At 46.6% G+C, this 21,223-nt stretch overlaps 1 protein-coding gene and 1 long non-coding RNA gene across 4 annotated transcripts in view; both read right to left on the bottom strand.

The window, feature by feature from the left end:
* The window catches only part of LOC114016632 (uncharacterized), a 32,396-nt gene extending 23,210 nt beyond the window's left edge, over nt 1-9,186 (bottom strand). The window contains exons 1-2 of the long non-coding RNA XR_003561199.2: nt 9,042-9,186; nt 487-548 (exon numbers count right to left, since the gene is read on the bottom strand). This is a non-coding gene — a long non-coding RNA (uncharacterized LOC114016632). The remainder of the gene's footprint in view (nt 1-486; nt 549-9,041) is intronic.
* Nucleotides 9,187-17,754: 8,568 nt separating this feature from the next.
* The window catches only part of COL5A1 (collagen type V alpha 1 chain), a 160,401-nt gene continuing 156,932 nt past the window's right edge, over nt 17,755-21,223 (bottom strand). For all 3 annotated transcript variants that reach the window (XM_055720341.1, XM_055720342.1, XM_055720343.1), the window contains exon 66: nt 17,755-20,832. In XM_055720341.1, the coding sequence (XP_055576316.1) occupies nt 20,686-20,832 (147 nt within the window). In that variant the 3' untranslated portion in view covers nt 17,755-20,685. The remainder of the gene's footprint in view (nt 20,833-21,223) is intronic.

The raw sequence follows: 21,223 nt of genomic DNA, 5'->3' as shown, positions 1-21,223 counted from the left end.
CAGAAATTTTTCACATTCATTAAAAAATATCCATTATTCTGATCAAAAGAACCCCCAACCAACTAGATCTTGGTCAGGTTTTTCAATTTCCAATACTGCCAGGACTAAACCTTCTGACTTACCTCCATCTGAATTCAGAGGAAAGGCATACATGAAGCAAGCTGCTTCCCAGTTTGCAAAGAAGAAGAACCCAGTAGCTGCTGGCTTTTTATGAGGCAAAAGCAATCAGGAGCCTCACCTGCTGAAAAGCCTGGTTTGCTACCCTGTGCCTCAGAACGAACCCTCTCAAATCCTGGTAAGTAGTGCAAGCCTGAATACTTTTCAAAAGGAAACATGACACAAGTAGCCCTGAGGTCTCCCTGTCTGGAAACATTTTCTGGGGCTATTCCTTTTTTTTTCCCATAAGCATCACTATTTGCAGAACAGGGGCACTTTGGACAGGGACATTCACCAACGTCATCTCGGGGTGGCACATCCATACGTTACCTCTTTATTGCCCAACAGCATATTGATCCCATGCTTTTCTGTCTCTGGCAAGATGTGAGAACCTACAGGAATCACAAGAAATATGAAAGTGAGAGAAAGAGGAACAGAAGCTGCTGTTTACCCATCCCTTAGTGAAACAGAAGGACATAAATTTCCCAGTAAATTCCCATCTCTTAAAAGATGGCAATTGATGAAACACAACTTATTGCTGGTAAAACACAATTGTTTTCAATAATTAATATACAAGATACCTTTAAGAAAGGCAGAGGTCCTGCGGATTGGAAGGTGCAATTATTGTTTCATTAAAGATTGATTACATGTGTGGCCAGTCATTTGAATAATGGCTCTGCTGACACCTTAAATGGAATGATAAATGAGGTTGGGTCCACTGCTGTGACTTGATGCACAAGTTGACTCATGAATGCTAGTGAGAAACAGCAGCATCTTTCCAGCCCAAAAGGTCATCTGAAATATTAAAGAGCTGAAGATCAAGTAACTATGAATAAGGTCAAACAGAGTGTTGTGGTGACAGAACTGGAATTAATTAAATGATAATTATCCTACATTTATACATTCATTTTTATTTTCTTTTTGTTATGGAAGAAATCCAAAGGGATGGCCTCACTCGGCAGTGACAGGCAGGGTGTTTGTAACCAGCCACAGCAGAACAGTTTCTCTGCTGAGAGGGGAAAGGAAGGTGCCCATTTTAAATGATGGGAGCCATCGGTAAAAGGGTGGTTGCCACCACAAAGGTGTCATCTGATTGCGGAAAAAGGCCCATGAAATCTTGAGGAGAGAGAGAAGCCACCTCTCTCTGATCAGCAGAGCCTGCGGGACACCCTTCCCTCTCCCCGCTGAGCAGGACCAAGCGTTTTGCACAGGATCCTTTGGGGAGGGCAGAAATGTGGTGGCATTTCTGAGGCTGCAGCATGGCGAAACTTGGCAAAGGCTCAGAACAGCAACCCCTGCCTGCAGTGCTCATTAGCTCTTCCGTGGGCAGGTCTTCCCACACCTGAATGATGAGCCTGGTGGGTGTCATCATTCCTGCTTGCACATTTTGCTGGGCAAGGTGGATCCAGCCTCCCCAGGCTGGGGCTGGCAGCCTGGGGATTTGCAGGAGGAGATGGAGCCCTTGATTTTCTTCCTGTAGCCATTGGCAGTCGCCTACACAGTCATTGCACACCCCTGTAGCTCCAACTCCCCTCAAAGGAAACATGAAAGGAAAGCATCCAGAGCACATCGTCTCAGGGAACAGGGGTGGGGGGAACAGGACGGACACACACAACGTTTGTTACTAAAAGTACAGCTTGCAGTTCAGCCCCATGCTTAGGGCCCGGGAAGGCGAGCGATGCTCTGTGGGTTTGCACCCCGAGGGCTCGCTGCAGCACCCATGGGAGGGAGAGCAGCCCAGGGTGCACATCGCAGAGACACGGGGAACCATCAGTGACTCTTCTCCCCCCACCCCTCAGTGTTCCTCACAAGCCCTTGCACTATCATCGAAACTGTGCTCGAGACAAAAGCCTGAAGCCCACAGTGTCTTGGCTGCAGCATCCTTGGGTTGTGGTGGCTGGAGCCAGCACAGCAGGGGGTGAGGCAGTCCCCTCTTTTCAATGGCAAAGTGGGGAGCAGGCCAAAACTGATGTCCTTCTGCAGCCAGCAAAGCTTGTAAGGCAGGAGTTACAGTAAGGAAGAACAAATATGCGTTGTAAGTAAATGCCTTAATTATATTCATGATTGGTTTTGCCCTAGACTACAGTGCTGAGGAGACCCTCTTCTATCAAAGTCAATTAAATGCTTGCTATTCTCCTAAAACCCAGCAATAAAACAAGAGCTGTACATATCCATTAAACTGCAGTACACATCCATTAAACTTGCTTTTGCTGCTGCAGTTCATTTACTGCCAGGTTTGGACTTGATTCTGATCTCGTTTACGTGAGTTTTACCCTGGTGTAATAGCAGAGACGTGGCAAAGTCAGTCTGGCTGATTTACTCCAGCTTGGTACAGATACTGACACAGTTACAAAGGGGGTGAGACAGATACTTTCATTTCAAAGACCTGCAAATAATCTTTGTGCATCAATAAACTCAAGAGATTAATGGTTTGCTAAACAGCTAGGTTATTCTACACACACACATGCACACGCGCAGGTGCACATACAAATCTATATGCAGCTCTTGAAACAAATTTCTCCTAGAGATAGGAAAGCTTTCTCCTGGCAGGAAACCTTCAGGAAGTTTGTACACGAGAGGAGCACTGTCTGCCCACTCCTCCGGTCCCCTGGATCCTGGGAAATAGAGTTGGAGGTGACAACGGAGGGTGCAATGCTGGGGCTGGGCCATCTGCACAAAGCTGATCTCCCTCTGCAAAACAAGCTTCGTTCCTAAGTTAGCAGCAGAGCGATCCTGGGCTGGGAACTTCTAGCTGTACTCACTTGTCAAACTAAATCACTTAAGAAGAACAAAAGCTTCCCCCTCTTTGTATGAAACTTGGCTGGGAGTTTGCCTGTGTCAAGGGGTGTAATGCCCTTAAGTCTGGGACTGAGTTTCTCTGCTGTGTGCTACCCAACACCAAGAGCTTTACTGGATCCTATACTGTGCTGTCAGCCATGCCAACACTTTCAAAATAAACATTCAGGAAAACATCCTGAGCTTCTCTCCTTTGCAGAGACTGAAATCCCCATCCCACTTCCACCTCATCCCCCCTCGCCCCACCTTGAGGTCTAGTAGTGCCCTGGGCACAACAAATGTATATTCCCTCCTGCACAGTCAGGTTTTATCATATAGACAGTGTCCTGGGTGATGCTGTGGTGGCAGATAGAGCTCAGCCACCAGGCATGGACCATAGCGCATCCGGAAAGTTTAAGAAGTTTAACTTTTTATAACTGCTGTTGGTATTTCAAAGAGTTCGTGGGGAATCTGCGCCTGCAGTGCAAGACAAGGTGTTGAAATTACCAGCACTTTAAAGATGCCTTTGCTGTCTTAAAATTTCCTTAAGAAGTCTCACAGTATTTTTCTTGAAAGGAGCTGAAGATAACAGGGAAATAGTAGAAAGGTAGAAAAGGGAAAGCAGAAATCAATGTTTGCCAGTAGGCAGAGCACAAGGGAAGTCAGGCAAGCAGAGGGACACTTCCACAAGCATCTACATATATGAAAAGCTTGTGTTGCAGTGGCTTTCATACAAAGTTGAACAGATGCCTTTGAAAAGAAGATTCCTGCATCCCAGCAGGCACCAATACCTCCATCCCTTTGCCTCTCTGGAGGCTGGCCACCACTAGCTGCCCTGTTTCTCACTCCCCTGCTCCAAGGAGCTGTGGATGTGCAGAAAGAAATGCACACGTGAAGGTAGAAACCAAGGACTTCTCCGTTTTGGATGATGGGCTTGATGTGCCTTTGGGGTGACCCATGCTTATGGCTTTCATTTTGCCTTTAAAGCAGCTGCCAGCACAAAGCTATAATGCTTCGTGGCAATAAGCAGGGCTGTAATGAACCTGACGAGAAGGAAAAGAAAAGGTCACCATGCCCTTGTCTATTAACTTGGCCCTGCAGAAAGACCCAGTGACTAATTAAAACTGTGGGCTTCACAGCCAGGAATACTAATGCTTACAGTGTACTGGCCTTAATTATCTACCTCTGTCTGCTTCTTCATGAAGGGGAAAAACAACCCATATTCAATCTAATTGGCTTAATTTTTATAACTATGTTCCCCCATGAGATCTATTTCTAAAACAATTTGGACTGTTCTTTCAGTATCCTTTTCTTATATCCTTATGATCATCTCATTCATTCTAATTTGGAAAGAGGCCCCATGAAAGAATACAAAAATCCTCGAGTTTCTTTTGTGCTGTGTAATGCATGATGTGCATTTCCTGACAGCAAGACTTCTGGGTCTCCTCCTCAATAATTCTTTATTTTTTTATTCCTGACTAGGAATAAAACCTGCATTTTTAAGGGAGAAGATGAAAAGCAACAGCAGCAGTGCTCCAGTGTTTGTGGTGGAGTCTTCTTGATTTAAAAATCAAGACAAGCAATATCTGTAAATGAAAAGTTCAGCTTCAAAGAGGAATAAATTCATTTACATGCAGGAGGTCTGACTGGTCTCTCTCTGCCCGCTAGTCTGTTAATCTCGGGCTCCTGTTCACTGGGTGCTCCAAACCTTCCAGAAATACCCCTCAAAAAGCTGGAGTTTGCAAAGGGTTAGTCTTTCTCCTTCTCAGTTTGGATTTTAATTATTGAAGAAAAAAACCCCAAACCAACAACAACAACAAAAAAAAGGTGAGAGCTTTGAGATTTATTGCATCCATAAAGGCTCTGTACACGGTGATTTACACAGCCCCAGCAGTGGTCTGACTCCAGCAAGAAAAATGTGTGGGACTGTGATTTACAAACACCTACCTGGCATTTTCAGAATTCTTATAGCAGCAAACTATTGGGTCAATAACTCTGTTAGTGATCACCACTGGGCGTTAGGTCAGATACCATACACCTTTGTGCATGTTTATTTACTTTTTGAATTCACATTGCCATCAATACTTAGTAAGGACGATGTATGCCCCCCTAGGACATAGGGGTATGTACCTGCAGGGTCCTAATCATGGCTTTAGGCTTGTTTTCATGGCCAGCTGCAGGAAAGCCATCAAAGCCAAGTCTTTATTTCAGCTGTTTCAGCTTCCCAGGGTGAAGTCCCCGTGGCTGCAGATGCTGAGCAGATGGGGAGCTGCTGAACGGTGCCAGAGGGCCACATTTCACAAGTGCCTAAATCCCTTTTAAATTTTTTCCTAAAAGCATGATCCAATTCTTCTCTCTTGGGTTAGCTAAAGGTAAAGCAACTAGTTTCAGGTGTGCTCTTAAATTTGAGTCCCTCGGTTCAGCAGGGGAAAGAAGCAGCTTCTGAAAGCATTTGGTCCCACCTGAGGAGGCTGCAAACTGCTCCAGCATGTGCTGCCTATGCCAAGAAGGATGTATTGCCTCTTTAATCAATTCCGCAATGGTTCCATACCTTTGCTGTATAGGAAACCGTATCTGGGAGTGTCACACTGGCAAATAACAGCAGAGGGAAAGAATAATTTAATGCGCAAGGCATGGGAGCTAAGATTATTCCAGCGAAGAACTGAAAAGCAATGGGGAGTTGATGAAGATGAACAGGGAGGAAGGCTGACTCAGAGGTGTGATGGCGTGGAGGAGGCATGTGGGATGTTGAAGGAAGAGGCGGGCGAAGAGCCCCTCATTTCTTTTCCCCTCTGTGGTGACGGGCAGGAGATCTGTTCCCTGGAAATACACACTGCTGCAAGCACCCTGATTCCCTGGAGCTGGGACGGCAACAAATTATGGCGTGTGAGAAACCTTTAAAACATATTGATGTTTATGGGGCGTTGTTTCATTTGCAAGCCATTACAGCAAATCTCAAGCTGGACATGAAGCTGAGCACCATAATGCTCTCTCTTCCTGCTTCTTTTCCCTTTCCCCCGGCTCCTGAAATACAAAGCACGCCTTCGTGCCGAAATATATATATAGCCAGCCTAAAAGCGATGGAATAAATGAGTCAGCAGCATCCGACTTCAGTAATGAGATAACTCCTTTGAGCAAAAGACGGTGGGAACTACATGCCATAGCTAAGCTCTGAAATACCAGCCCCATGCCAGTGGGCCCTCGCCAAAGGAATATTTTGTTTTGTTTTCTGGGAGGGAAGCGAGCACTGCTGGTCCTGCCGACGGCAGGGCGGAAGCTCACTGGTAGGGACAGATGGACCCGGCCGTGAGTCACGGCAGGGAGGCTCCTCATGGCAGACGGCGAGAAGGAAAAACAACTCCGTGGTGTGGCAATCTGCCAGTCTCCCCATCCGCACCAGCAAAGTATGGGCAAAGCCATGCAGGAGCAGCCCCCGCCAGCCGCCCATCCCCCTCGCCGGCTGCCTGGACCCTGCTGCCCCCCAGCTTGGGATGCCCAGGGAAGCCAGGCTAGGTCCTTGCATGGTCCTTGGAGGGAGACTCCTCCAGGTTACTGGAGGATGAGCTGCTCTCAGCCCTCATCTGCAGTGTTGGATCCACCCCTAGAGCTTCAGCCAGAGGGAATTGTCCCAGACAGCATGGGGACACGATGGAAAAGTCATTTAGCACCATGTTGGGGCACGCACACACAGGGGGAAAGGTGCGGGAGAAGAGGTAATCAGTTAGAAATGATTTTTAGCAGAAGTTTCTTGATCATTAGCATATTAATGAAGTTTTTAATAATACGTTAACCTTTCCTCATTCCTCCACCCTGGGAAAAAAAATCACACCACTTCTTTGGTTCAGCAAAAAGGGCTGCCCTGGGGGGATGCAGTTCTTCCAGCTGAAACAGTCATTAGATTTAGCATAAGAAATAGGTTCCCTCTGGAAAACTCTTTTGGTGGCTGAAGGCCCCCCCCAGCCACCAGGATCCAGATCCAAGGCCCAGCTCCCTCCTCAGAAGAATCTGCTTTTTCTATTTATCTTGTTTCCTTGCTGGCGTTTATTTATTATTTGGTGGATTTTGTTTTTCCATAAGCGAAGGCGATGGTGTAAAAACTCAGCAGGGATAATAGATGCTTTATAGATGCCAGAAATGAAACACCAGCAGATGCTACATGGAAACTAAAGGCGTTGAAGAGCTTTCACTGCTCCCGTGCTCTTTGGGAAGTGCCGTTCCTTCCTCCAAAACTCAGTTTAGCGAACGACACTGTGGTTTTCTCGCACAGTATTTCATACAGAAGACTCCAGTTACTAACTGAGGATGCATGCTAGGGCAAAGGAGATCTCTTCCTCAGTCTCAGAGAAAAATAGCTTTGGAAAAAATTGATTCCTTCAGTCCTTAAAGCCTTTATTTCTCACAGGTGGCTCCCCCAGCCTCTCTTGAAGCAGAGTCAGTCCAGATGATTACATATTATTTCTCCTCACTACTAGTGTTGCCACGGGCTCAGAAATATCGCCTGCCTCAAACACCAGCTGCAAAGGGCTAAGGTGGAACCGAAGCTCTGGACATGCCACAGGTTTGATGAATTCAGCATCAGCCCTAGCCTGGCGGGTCTCGTAAGCTCCTATAATTTCATTTTTCCTGCTGTGATTTATGGCACAAGGTAGAAGACAGTGTTTGTGATATTTTTGAGGAAGGCACTGGAGGTTTGCAAACAGCTTTGCTCTTTGGGACAGAGTTGACAGGGGGAAAGAAAATGGCACTAACAGCAGCAGCAGCACATTGTGAGATTCCACGCAGCTTTGTAGGAAGAAGGGATGTGGAAACTTCTCACCAAGTATCTTAGAGTTGTGGATGGCAACAGAAATACTAATCTTTTCTTGATTGCCTGTCAACTGAAATTATTCATCCTGGGTGAGCAGAAATTTGCAAGGCTGCATTTCTTTGGTATTTAAACATATGGGCAGAGGATCCATCACTGTGATAAATGAATCCCGACAGATTTAGAAAATCAGCTACACCCCAAATCTGGACAGGGACCAGGAACTTTTTCCCAACTTTGGGGGAGCTGGAGCCCCCCCACCTTCATGCACCACATCACAAGAGAAACCTGCCCTGCGGCAGGCGCATGCAAAGCAGAGCAGGGACCACCGAGTCTGGACAACAGTAAATAAATCAACAAGTAAAACCAGTACAAATGGAAAGAGATGTTTATCCCCTGTGGCATCCCACACCACCTCTGTCACAGCCAGACCTCCTAAACATCCTCCTGCTTGATTGATACAGACCTGGGAGGTGATTCACCTTCACGTGCTCTGGTTCTGGAAGCCTGGCTCTGAAAAATAAGGGGAGTATGAGACCCCCGTCACAGCCAGGAACTGTGGAGCTGGGTGCTTCTCCCTGCACCCCTGTCACCCCCAAGCGAGTCTGATAAAAATGCAACTCTGTGTCCTGTGTACAGGAATGAAGCCCACAGACCTGATCCTCACTGGGGCAATGGAACACGGAGACACTGGCATCAATAGAGCATCAGTGCTCTGTACCAGCTGGGAAGAAGTCTAAGACTGGTTTATTGAGTGCAGTCAAGAAAGCATCTTTATGCAATCCTCTCTATAAATCATCTATACAGCGCCTATAAATCTCATCAGTCAAAAGAAGCAATACTCAATGATTTATTTTTACAGTTGGCTGGAAAATTTTCCTTGAAGCATCTCTTTTAGGAGAAAATATCTTTTTAACAATATGGACATCTGGCAAAGTTTCTCATTTTGAAAAGTTTCTCACCCAGAAAAGAGCCATTTCTGAAGATTTCTGGAATTTTGAATGATGAAAGGAAAACTTAATATTTCAGTTTAGGTTTCTCCCTCTTCCCCACAAAAAAAGGGATAAATGTATTTGAATTCTATTTCATTTTTCATGGTTAGTTATGTTTAGGCTTCTGCCACATCGGGGGGATGCATTACAGGGCATCCATAGCATTACATGATACAGAAAAATCTCTGACTCCAGAAACATAGTTAGGCATGAAATATAAGGGATGAATTGTGAGAAAAGAAAACAGGTAGAAAAAGCTGCAGACTTGGAGAGGCCAACAGGCTGGGACCCAACCATGCATTTAGGCCCTTTACCTCAAACTCCTTGTGCCCTTGACTGAGTCATTTAAACCATCCTCTCCCCAGCCGCTGGGAGAAGGGGTAAGGCTGTCGCATCCGCTGCAGACTTGTTCTTGCTCCTGTCGCTTCTGTCTCTCCTCCCTTGTCCACGCATCAGCCCCTATTTTCAGCCAAAGTCTTTCAGGGCTGCTGCAATAAACGATAACAGCAACTATATAATGAGATCCACACTTTCCCCTCACCCCCCCGACCTTCATTTTCTTTTTCAGGCTTGATTACTGAACTCATATTTCCTCCAGATAATTTACACTATCTTGGCTGCAAACAAATGGGCAGTTTATCTGCAATTGGCCTCTGCAAGAGGATTGTGGCTGTTCTTGTACCGATGGGTTCGAGCTCTGGGTTTGGTTGTTTTTTTGTTTTTTTTTTTTACCTCTGAACGATATTTCTAAGCCCTTTCCCGGGCAAGGAGAGATAGTGCATTTGTTATTGATAGAATTTCCATTTAAATTGAGGATGTTGCTCAGTGCAACACGTGTACCAGTTAAACGAGACACTTTCCTCTGGCAAAAGGCAGCAAATTGTATGAAGGAAAAAAAATTGTTGGGAAGGGGAGGGACGGAAAGGGAGAAATCAGAAAACTTAATTTGAAATCCAGCCAGATATATGTCTGCAATAAAACATCTAGATCTTAATAAAGCTGTGGGTAAAGCTTGGATTACATGCCCAGCTTTATATGCTATCTGCTATTCAGCAGCTGCTTCTCTTGAAAGCTCCTTTCTCTGCCTGCCAATCCGATTAGCTCTCTAGAAAATTAGAAAAAAACCAACATGAAATCTTTTGCTTTTAAAAAATAAACGCAGCCATGAGAAGAGGGCTGGATCAGCCCCAGAAAAGCTTTTTTCAAGTGGATAATGGCTTCGTGGGACAGACGTTTCAGGTGGATTTCCCTTTAGTCACAAATTGTTATTTGTACTGGAAATTAAAGGGAGGGATCCACTGAGCCATAGGAAAACGCATCCTGGTGTGGTCTGTGAGTCCTTCCCAGCCCTTCCCCAGCAGAAAGAAGGCTCCAGAGCAGCAGGAGGAGGACGAGCCTCCTCTCCTCATGGCCACACACCACCAGCTCTGCAGCAACGCCTGGGCAGCCTTCTGCAAGCATATTAAGGGGGTCCTGACCACCCCCCCCACCCCCCCCCACCCCCCCCGCCCCTCAGCTGGAGCCACCCAGGCTCTCCTCCCAGGTTAAAAAGCACCAACACAAACCAAACCCTGCAGCTCTCCCATTGCAATGTGCAGTGTTCCATCGGGTCACACACTGCAGCCCTCAGAAGGGGTTTGGGCTAATCCAGAGTTTGGGTCCAGGACTCTGAGCACCCTCACTCCAGCAGCCCAAAGCCAGGTGAGTGTAACTGGGGGCCTGAAGATGCTCCTGTCCCCATGGACTGGAGCCCAGGACAGCAGGCAGCAGTTACCCAGGGCACAGGGGGTGCAAGAGGCAGCTCGCTCTGCCATGGGTGCTTTCTAGCCACAAGGACCCCGTCCTACCCGGTGGGACAGCTTATCTCCAACCACCCTCAGCTTTCTATTTCTTATCGGGGGAAAAAAAAAAAAAAAAAAAAAAAAAAGAAAGAGAAAAGAAAAAAGCCTTGCAGTGAACCAGCCTTGCCGATTACATCTTATCGGCTCTGGGCAGCTGGGGCAGGATCCAGTAGCCACATGCATGCTGGCCCAAGTCCCATCATCTTATTAAGTATAAAATACCCGTGTAAACTACCTTAGTCTCTGTAGAAGTGAAACCATCCCACATCTGCTTCAGAAATATGCTCAGGCATGGACTCAGCTGGCCAGGCTGTCCCTGCTCTGGGTGCTGGGGACAAAGTGGGGACACGGGGACTGTAAGCTGCTTTCTAGGACTAATGTGCTGAGCCATGTTTCTGTGCTGGGCTGGTTTGTTCCTCCCAGCAGCACAGGATCCACGAGATAGGCTCTTTTTTTTTGCCATTTGCAGGGTCACCTCTAAGTCTAAATCACAGGTGTGAAGTAATCAGCTCCATATTGTACGTTGGCGGTTGCTACGGGGGAAGAAATGATTAATTTATCACCCATTCCAAGATCTGAAGAAAGAAAGATAGAAAGGGAAAGAGGGAAGGAAAAGAAAGAATAAAAGGAAAAAAAAGAACCCTCAGAATAATTCTGCCTGAGGTGAACAGGAGCATTATTTACAGTCCAAATTTTCCACAGCCATTTGAATGTAAAGCAGAATCAAATCATCAATAACATTGTGCCCTGATCAGAAGGAAAAGACATCCGAGAAGGAAGAGGAGGGAAATGGCATATTTTCAGCTAGCTGGGGAGATTGCAAAGGGATTTTAATTCCAAAGATGCTGAACAATTTGCAGATGAGACTCTATGAGAATAAATAGTGTCTGGTCATAGATCAGCACAACTTGATTTTCTCCCCTTTAAGTGCAATGGTATCAATCTTTAGAGGGGAGGGAGTGAAAAAATCAAGGTGGCAAATGAATTATTCCTCATACCTTTCTCCTTACACAGGAGGAAAAAAACCCCACAGTGTGAACCAGGCACGCTGCTCTGCTGGGCAGACAGGCTTTGGCAGAAGAAGGAACTGAAATGCAAAGCAGGAAAGAAAGTGATGGGGGAGAAGGTATTTATATACAATAAATATTTAATACTGCTTAGTGTTTCCTCCTGAAGAAACTTAGAGCAGGGATTAATTTTTACACATTCTGCCTGCTCCGCTAATGCCCTTCGGCAAGGTTAATCTTTGCCTGCTGCAAGTTTGAAAATTAAATCCATGGTGGTGTACAAACTTCCTGCGTAGTTAGATTCAATTTCTTTCATTCGCCACCGAAATGATAGATGCATTTGGAATTCACAAACGCTTCCTCTTAGAGCAGGTAATTCATGAATAGATGCTCTCCTCCTTCCTTCTCCCCGCTCTCCCTGTTGTGTATCTTAATTAACGTTTCAAGTCTGGCAGCTTTTTGATTTCCGTTTCAACAGGGTCTCTGATCAGCCTGCTTGAAAGAAAAACCTTAAAGAGGGACAATTTTTTTTTTATTTTTTTGGCAGCTGCTCCTGCTTTCTCCTGAAATTCAACATCATGCCGGCAGCAGCAAGGAGCAGCTCTGGGCTGGGGTCCACCCTGCTGGGGAGATGCTTCAGTGCTGGGGGAGATGAGGGGTGAAGGGAGGCACTTTCCCAACCCAGGCTTCTGTCTGGGACCTCCCAGCAGACTTTTGGATGTAAGGTAGCACTGCCATCCCAACAAGACCAAACTCTTCACCACACTTGTGTACGCGGACAAGAGACCACCTGTGGCAGAGGGTCCCCACCAGCAGGTTCATGGTCCCTGCTCAGCTCCCCCGGGGGAATTTTTTTGCACTTTAAGAGGCACAGTCAGTGCATTGCTTCCCTCGGGGTCCCCAGCAGGGCAGCATTACAACCCAGCATCCACCTTTTGCAGGGCAGGGATCACGGCTTGGCCACACCAAGGGATGTCCCCAAGGTCAGGCTGGCAGCCAACACCGACACGATGCTCGCCCAACACTGTTACTTTCTTGAGCACCCCAAGGTGCCCAGGGAAAGGTTCCCCAGGCGCAGCCCATGGCTCTGCCCTGCTTGAGCTGAGGAAATGGAGAAGAAGGAAAATTCACCAAGTTAAGGAGCAGCTGAAAAAGAGCCAAGCACAACGTAGAAAAATTCCTGCAAAGAACATCTCATTGTCAAATTAACATATTAATAATTAGGCAGAATGAGAACATTAAGTCCCAACACAGGGCCTGAAGATGGCATGTCTGCTCTCGGTGTTCAGCTGTGTCGAGCAGCGATTCCAGGGGTGCCTCTGAGCGTGACAGCCTGTGCCTTACAAGATGTAATTGTAGCGCTTCAGAGCTCTTTTAGTTATGCATCTCTTAAAAAACAAGCGTGTTGGCTTGTCTCTGAAGGAGAAAAACAGCTTCTTCTTTAGGGTTTTTGTGTATTTGATTTCTTTGGGGTGTTTATTTTTGCTCCGGGCTATTTGAGAAAACCCATTAAATACAAGCATAAATTGCTAAGTTTTGTTTGCTATGAAGGTAGAAACACACAGGGCCTGTCTGAACTATTGAGTTTGTGCCTCTGGAGAAAATCTCTTTGCTGCCATGATGCCCCAGGATGGAAAATATCTGCAGCCGGAGAAGTTACAAGGAATAAATGAAATGGCAATAGGTGTCATAAATACGACTATAGCACATTAACACTCCTCCTGTTTTGGAGATCAAAAGCAACAGCAGCTTTCAACGCTGTGACTTGGGGAGAACCCATTATGAGCCCCAAATCCAGGAGGTGGATTATGTGCCCAGAGAAGATGCTGATACTGAAGCTTTCCTTGATGCGAGAGGGTTCCACCATTCCCCTCAGCTGGAAGCACCAAGGGAAGGATCAGTTGAGATTATTTCCAAAGCTCCAAAGATCCAAAGGATCACTTCATGGTGCTTTCACAGGATAATCCTGCTGGAGAAGAGCTTGGTGGTGGTGACCTTACAGTGACAATCTCCGGTGGGTCACTAGCAGTGGCACAGCACCCTGCTCCTCTGGGAAGAGGAGCAGCACTACAGACCTATTGCGCATCCCAGTACTTGGCTGTAAGCACCAAAGGCCAGGGCTGGTATTCAAGCTTTGTGTTTTCTTGTCATTGCTCAAGTCACAAAGTTGCACTTTTATACTCTTTGGTGTCAATAGTGCCTCCTGGTTGAAATCAGAGCTTGGATTAAGCCAGACACCTTGAAAAGCGTTAAAACTCCGCAGTTTTGGGCTATTGCCTAACAGCAGGAGAGCAGCACCACTTAAACAGTGACTGATAGATGTTGAGAACATCAGCTCAGGTTGGCTTCAAAGGTTGCTTTTGCCTTAAAAAAAGAAAAATTCATGGAAAGAAAACAGGATGGAAAACCCAGAAGTCCTTACTGCGGTGACACTATGATTTATAGGTAATTATGACAAACCATTGCTTCCCACCCGCTGCTCTTGCACTATGCAGCGTGGCAGAGCAGAGGGAAAAATGGAGCGAAAAAGGGAGAACAGAAGAGATGGCTTGTCAGATGAGCTCAGCTTTAGCCCTCGGCAGCATCAAGCAGCTGCAGGGCTGGATCCTGCCCCACCACCCCCCACAGCACTGGGCAGAGCCTGTGCACGGGCTGCCCTGGCCATCTGAAACACAACTTTTCTCTAGGAAAAAAAAGGCATCAAGTCACACAACGCTGGCAGGAGCCAGGGTTGTCCAGTATTAAAGAGGCCAAACATGGCTGAGAGCCCTTGCACCGGTAACCCTCATTCCTGCTGCAAGCTGAGTCGCTGCTGAGCATTTCCAGCCACGCCGTGGGTGAAGGTCCTGGGCATTGCTGCAGCCTTCACCCCAACCCCAGCAGAGGGATCCCAGGTTTGCAGGGCCAAGTGACACAAGAGTCAGCCTGATGTGACTCACTGCTGCAGCAGCCGCCTGTCCTGCTCAGATCACCCATGTTAAAAAAATATATTTAAAAAAATCTGGAAATTGCCTGGCTGGTGGAGTGCCCGGCTGGCAGAAAAGGCAGAGCAGTGAGTTCGCAGTGGCACAGTTCCTCTGCCAGGTGTTAAGAGAGAGGAGATACACCTGACTTGCACGGTATTCGCTTTTGCTGGAGACTCTGCAGCTTAATCTACAGGTGGCGGTGAAATGCCAGGAGGCATCTCCAGCTCACTTGCTCTTTCTCATAGAAAGTCATTGAAAGAGCTGGGGAAAATCTGACCCAGCCTTTTGATTGAGACATTAATCAAAAGTCAAACCAGGCCCAGCTGGGGAGAAGATGCTGGACAAAAAGCTGCTGAACAATGAAAATAGCTCTGGTTTGCCTTGTATGCTGCAAAAGCCTCACTCTAAATACTCTCTTCATGCTAAGGACACTGCTCTCCCTTTCTCATTGTAGCCTCCCACTTTGTCTTGCTACTTCTCTTTTTCCAGGAGAGCTTTAGTTGCACTAAGGAAGCCCAATGCTTTGTATGAAACACCCATTCACAGTTTTTCTCCTGGGTTGTTTTGCACAAACTCACCTAGACCATAGGGAAAAAACGCCAAGGATTTGGTCTCTAAATTTAATTTTAGCCAACGCTTCTTTTTTAGCTCTTTTTATTTTTACCAGCCTCATGTAAACACAGTATTTAAGGAGCTGGGAGGAGCATCACTTTGAGAGATAATAATAGAGCAGGGTGCATCCCAACCGAAGCTGTTGTGTCTTGCAGAAAGCAAACGGTGTGATCATGGCACGTCCCCGCACGGCACAGACTGGGCTGGGAGCGGTACCTGGCAGAGCTGTGCCTCCCGCAGCATGCTGGCCCCCTGCCTGGGCTGCTGCTCCTGCCTCCCTTCCCCACCAGCTCCCAGGAGCAGGAACCTGTGGGTCACTGGTGGTGCAGCCCCAGGGTCGAAGCATGACTAGAATGAACTGGGTTTTGGAACAGCCATCCGTGCCATGCCAGCCGGGTGCTCGGCACGGGCAGCAGGGCTGGCAGATGGTGAACCCATGGATCCATCCCAGCTGGCCCCCACGCACCGGCTGCTCCCACACAGCCCTGGCCAGGAGGTACCTGCACTTCACCCCGTGCCAGCAACGGGTGCAGGAGGCTCCTGTCCAAAGGGTAACTTCTCACTGGAGCCTCAGATGACTAATACATGGTTGAGCTTACACCAAAGGCTCTTTTCTCTGCCCCACTGCCTACACTTACAAACCATATAGGAATGTACTTTTTTAGGGACAGCCAGTGCTCTACCAGCCAAAGCAAGCCAAGGGACCCCAAGATAAAAGACAGGGAGCCAACAGACACACGGGTAGCATAAGGACCTGTGGCCCTTCCTTCAGAGAGGAAAAAACCCCAAACAAACAAAAAACCAAACCAAACGATCAAACAAACAAAAATATCCCAGGCAGAGCAAAGCAGACACCAGTAGCACTGCAACACCACCCCCCCCCACCCCCCCAGGCCAGCTCAGCTGCTTTTAAAGGCTGTTGGAAATGCAACTGGGCTCAGCTGCACTTGGTAACTCTCACTCCCTATTGTACGGGGGTGGTGGTGGTGGTGCTGCTCTGCTCCCCCCCGGGCTGGGGTGGGTGCTGAGCTCGATCCTCTTGCTGCATCCTGAGGTTTGAGCTGCTGACCCTGCCCTCGTGCACCATCCCTGAGGCAGGGGAGGCAGCTGCTGTGCCAGGACCCTGCCCAGGCAGAGCCCCTGGGGGGTGCATTGCTTTGGGGTCAGCGGTCCCATCTGCAGAGCAAAACTCAGCTGTCTGGGGTGCTCATGCTGTTTTGATAATCTGCTGCTTTCTGTTGTGGAACTTCCAAAAACTACCCTCTGTTTTGCACCTGGCAGAGTTACTGCATTGTGGCTGTAGCACCAAATCATGAACTTTCCTGTTATAGGAAAAGAGGTGAAAAATGTGCCATCGCTTCTGGGGCTGGCAGCACCAGAAAGAGTCAAATCCTTTCTGAGATCTCTGCTTTTTCCTAATGGCAGATCAGAGCTCCTCTTAGCAGTGAGACCAAGGCATTTGCTAGAAGTTTTTGCTGCAACCAGAAATGATTGAGTGCAAATCACAAGTGGCGAGTCAGCACGGGTGAGGTTAGTTCACCTTGAAGCACCATCGGGATCTAAGCTGAACCTTCCTAGGCAGTTCGAAGTAAGGCTATTTCCCCCCTAGTTTCTTCCAGCAGCTGTGGTACCTCCACATTTCTGGGGTCCATTTGGATGAAGATTTGGCCATAATATCCCGAGTTCCCAAAACCTGTTATCTATTTATATACTTTGACTAAAGGACGTTTGCTCCTTATCTGAACATCTCTCTTATTGTGAGATTACTGCCAATTGCAGGGACACAGCTTGGCTTGCTCATTGCAAAGCTTTGTGCATAGAGGTGGGCTCGTGCACACACATGTGTTTGTGCTATATGCACCTGCAGTGTTGCGACTAAGAACACGTTTCTAAGGTGCAAGCATCTTCTTGAACCTGCAAACCAGCTGCACCACCCAAACGTTCTTTGCAAGAAGCCCTCGAGAACCCGAGCGAAGCAAATCCAGCAGCGGCGGTTGGTGCTGGCAGGCAGACGCATGCCACTTTTTACAGTGGTTTCTAGAGAAGCCGTCATCTTCTTGCACATCCCTGGAGCAAAACCCACAGGAGTTAAGGAGGAGAGGATGACCATAGCATCCCCCACATTGCTTCCCCCAGCACGTCCGTGCAGTGGTGCCCTGGGGCCGAGACATGAGTTTTGGGGTTGAGGAGCTCATCAAGAAGCTGGAAAAATGGCTTGTTTCCTCAGTTCGTCTCAGGAGGAGAAGATCAGCTAGAGCACAGGCTGCATTGCCAAGCAAAGACTCCTCAGGTGCCGTTGCCGCTGGGGTGGAGAAGCTGGTGGCCACTTCATGTCCTCATCCAGATCCCAGTCACCAAGATCCTCGGGCTGGACTTTTGCACTGTTGAGCTGATTGGAGTTTCTCACTAGAGGAAAAAACCCAAAGATTCCAGGCCTGGAAGTTCTCTGTCTGATGGGTTTGGTTTATTATTTTATAGTATACATTACCTTTTAAGCAGTTTCCCTGCTACTCTGATGAACTCTTCAGGCTCCACTGAGCAGAGGGGTCGTGGGGAAATGATGCTGCAACCAACTTCAAGAAGACATTCACATCACGTTGGTTTAGGTGGAAACAGTAAACTTGATTTATTGAAAAAAAAATCTATTACATTTATTCCTTTATTACACAGGTTTAAAATATTTAAAAATAGCTCTTATGGGCATTACACTTAAATTTTGACATGTTTATTGGACTTTGAAGAAATGTACAATATGTCATTTGACACTATATTTTAAAAAGGGCCTTATGTACTAAAATTTTTTTCCATAGGTTTTATTTTTCTTATCAACATTTGTTCAAGTCATATATATTAAGGGAGGAGGGAAATAAAATTACACAAAAAGAACGTCTGCAAATACAAGTAGTAATTTTATTGCAATATACCGTAGCTAAGTGGTCTGGGGAAATCGGAACAGTTTGGAGCTCAGTACAATTACAACACTGTGGAATTCAACAGAGGATTTTTTTTCTTAAAGCAAAGAAATAAAGGGAAAAAATAAAAGAAAGAAGCTCCCTTGATGAAAATTTGTAACAGAATCACATGACCTAGACAGACACACACGTGTGTACATACATCAATATATGGCTTTTCTGTTGCAGAGAGGAATGTGCAACCTTTTCTGACCTTCCCACTGTTCCTGAACAAGGCTGTTGCCAAGGTGACTGAGAAGCTGAATTCTCCTATATATTATTATATACTCCTTTTCACTGCTTTGCTGCCGGAGTCTGCAGTTTTTAGGGTAGCACCTTTGTTTTTTCCCCCCAAGTGGAAAAAAAAATAAAAATTACAAGAGAACACAACAGAAGAAGGGAGATGGATGGACATGGTTCTCCTGGACCAAAAAGCACCAGGCGGCATCGCCGCTCTCTCCAGCATGGCTTTGCCTCCCTTCCTCCGATGCTGCTGCTCTCTGCTCGGGAAGGAGGAAGGAAAAGACATCATATGTAGGCATTTCTTCACAGTAAATGTGATGTCTTTTCCTTTATGGTGAAAGACCCCCCTTGGCTCAAGTGTTGTTGTAATACTCCAGGCCAAATAATAATAACCCCCCCCACCCTGCAACATCTATTTTCCAGCTGAAAGATCTGAACAAGGAAAATGGCCAAGGAGAAAACAAACAAACAAACAGAAAAAGAAGATGGTGTCAGCAGGTTGCAAGCTGAAAACCCTGCATGGAAGAAAAAAAAAAAAAGAAAAAAAAAAGAAAAAAAGCCATCCTGGCAGAGCCACTGTGGGAAGACCAAGAAAACTGCAGACTCCCGGGAGCGCTCGGCGGGCAGGCACCCACACGGCTTCAGCATCACGTCAGGACATCCAACAAATACATAAATTAGCACCACAAACATTCAGCGACTGAGTACAATCTGGTACGGTTCCCACCATATAAAACGCATGAATATTCTTGGGGGGGGTGGGGGGAGGGGAAAGATGTAAGCACACTTAATACTTTTTCTACGTGGACCGTACAAGCTACTGTGTACAATTAAGGAAAGGAGCAGGTCTTCTACATAACAAATATGAAGGTGGCATGCATTTATAATCAAAGACTGTAGCAAAAGCCTGCAGTCTGTGTTGAAAGTGGCTATAAAGCAAAGGCTGGTGGGAGATTGGCCAATGGCAGGGTATCACCAGTGTTGTATTAAAGTTATTCAAATAGATAGCACCACAGAGACATGTAAAAATAAAAAGCACCTTTTTTTTTTTTCCTTTTTTTTTTTTTTGTACCATTTTGTATTCAGAGAGGACAGATGGATTTCCCCTGCCACTGCAATCTGCCGCTGGGAATGGATTTCTTTTTATTACTATTATTTTATAAGAATGCTGAAGGAAAAAAAAAGAAGAATTAATTTAAAACACATATGTTAAGGTAAGCAAGTGTATAAAAAGGCAGAGACTTCAAGCAGATCCTGCTTTTACATCAGGGTTTGGTAGAAATCTTGTTAAAAAGTGGCTTTAATTTGCTTATTTTGAAATGAATCATTCCGAAAGACATCTGGGGGCTGGGGTTTGCCACTCACTGGGGCTTCATCCTGCAAAGACTCGTGCCTGGGCATAACTCCAGGGCCCCCCAGATCCAGGCTTGGGGCTGAGAAGAGGCAGGAGCAGTGGGGATGTGAGCTGTCGTCTTCATTCCCAGGTGGATGCTTGGCTGGGATGGTGGTGGGAAGGGTGGTGGTTTTAATCCAGACAGGGTCACATGCATGTTTTGAAGCCAGAAACATTTAAACATTTAAAATAATATACAATACAAATATTTACTTACAAACATACAAAAATATAAGCACCTTTAATACATGGGAAAGAGATGCCCAGTGTGAATTTTAGCTATCAAATTCATGGGGTTAAATTTTAGAAAACGTAAAATTAGGCAATTCCATGGAGAGATTAAAAATTCTGGAAATGGCCATGATGTCTACTTGCTAGAGCTGATCCAAATCTCGTGGAAGTCAACAAAATGCCTCCGATGAGCTTCGGCAGGGTTTGGATTGGAGCCAGGACTGCCAGGACTTCAACGTCAAGCTGAACACAGGAGTTTCAAGTTTTTTTTCATGTTTCCTTAGAAACAAACAAACACACAATAATCTATAGACAAGCGCTCGGTATCGCTCCATGGCAAGAAGAAGTCTTTGATGGTGGTGGGGTCTGCCCGGTGGCAGTGGAGCAGCAGGGGTGGCAGCGGCGGTGGCAGGGGCAGGTCTCCGGGCCACGCGTGCAGCGGTCGGTCATGCGATTCTGGATTCTGCGTCTGTCGTGGGAACGGTCTTCTCAGTCGGCGATTCAGTACGTGGGGGTGCGGTGGCACAGAAAAACTCGGGCGAAATGAAGAACAAAACAAAACGGAAAAAAATAACCCATCGCTGTCCAGTTTCAGAACGTGCATGTGACAAGAAATTCTTTTTTTTCTTTCTTTCTTTTTTTTTTTTTTAATTAATTAAATGGCGCAATGAGGTTACGAGGTTGCTCATTTGGAGACTAGTTTTCAGGTGGCTCTTAGCCCATGAAGCAAGCTGGTCCCACCTCGAATCCAAATTTCTGTGATGCTTCTCCGAAGTCATTGAACATGATGTCGACTATAGGTACTTGCTCTACTTTGGGTGTGTTGATTTCCAGGATAGTCTTCTGATAGCCCTTCCTTGCCTGATGAGGAGAAGAGGGAAAGAGAGAAACTCTGATGATGCCTCCAACTCAACAACAGCAAGTTAGCGTGAACAAGCATCCACCAGTCAGCTGGGAATACAGTGATGCTCTCGCCCAGGCATTTTCTGAGCTGAATTAGAGGCACCCAGCACCCAAACCCCCATTTGCCCTGCAGATTTAGCAGATGCTCTCCAGTGGGATGGTGACCACTGAGCGAACCCTGGGGAGATGACCGTCCTGAGCCCAGAATCTGGAGCAGAAGCAGCTGCTGCCATGCAGACCAAAAGACACCAACTCTGCTGACAGCACATCTCAAAGCTGGAATAGGAGCCTGGTAAAATTTCAGTGGCTGTGGTATAGCTGTTTTGCCTCCCCAAGGACACGCATGGGT

This window comes from Falco cherrug, chromosome 9, assembly GCF_023634085.1.
Source record: "Falco cherrug isolate bFalChe1 chromosome 9, bFalChe1.pri, whole genome shotgun sequence".
In the NCBI taxonomy this organism is placed as follows: Eukaryota; Metazoa; Chordata; class Aves; order Falconiformes; family Falconidae; genus Falco; species Falco cherrug.
The sequence above is the reverse complement of the archived record's forward strand: the minus strand, read 5'-3'. Positions and strand labels throughout refer to the sequence as shown.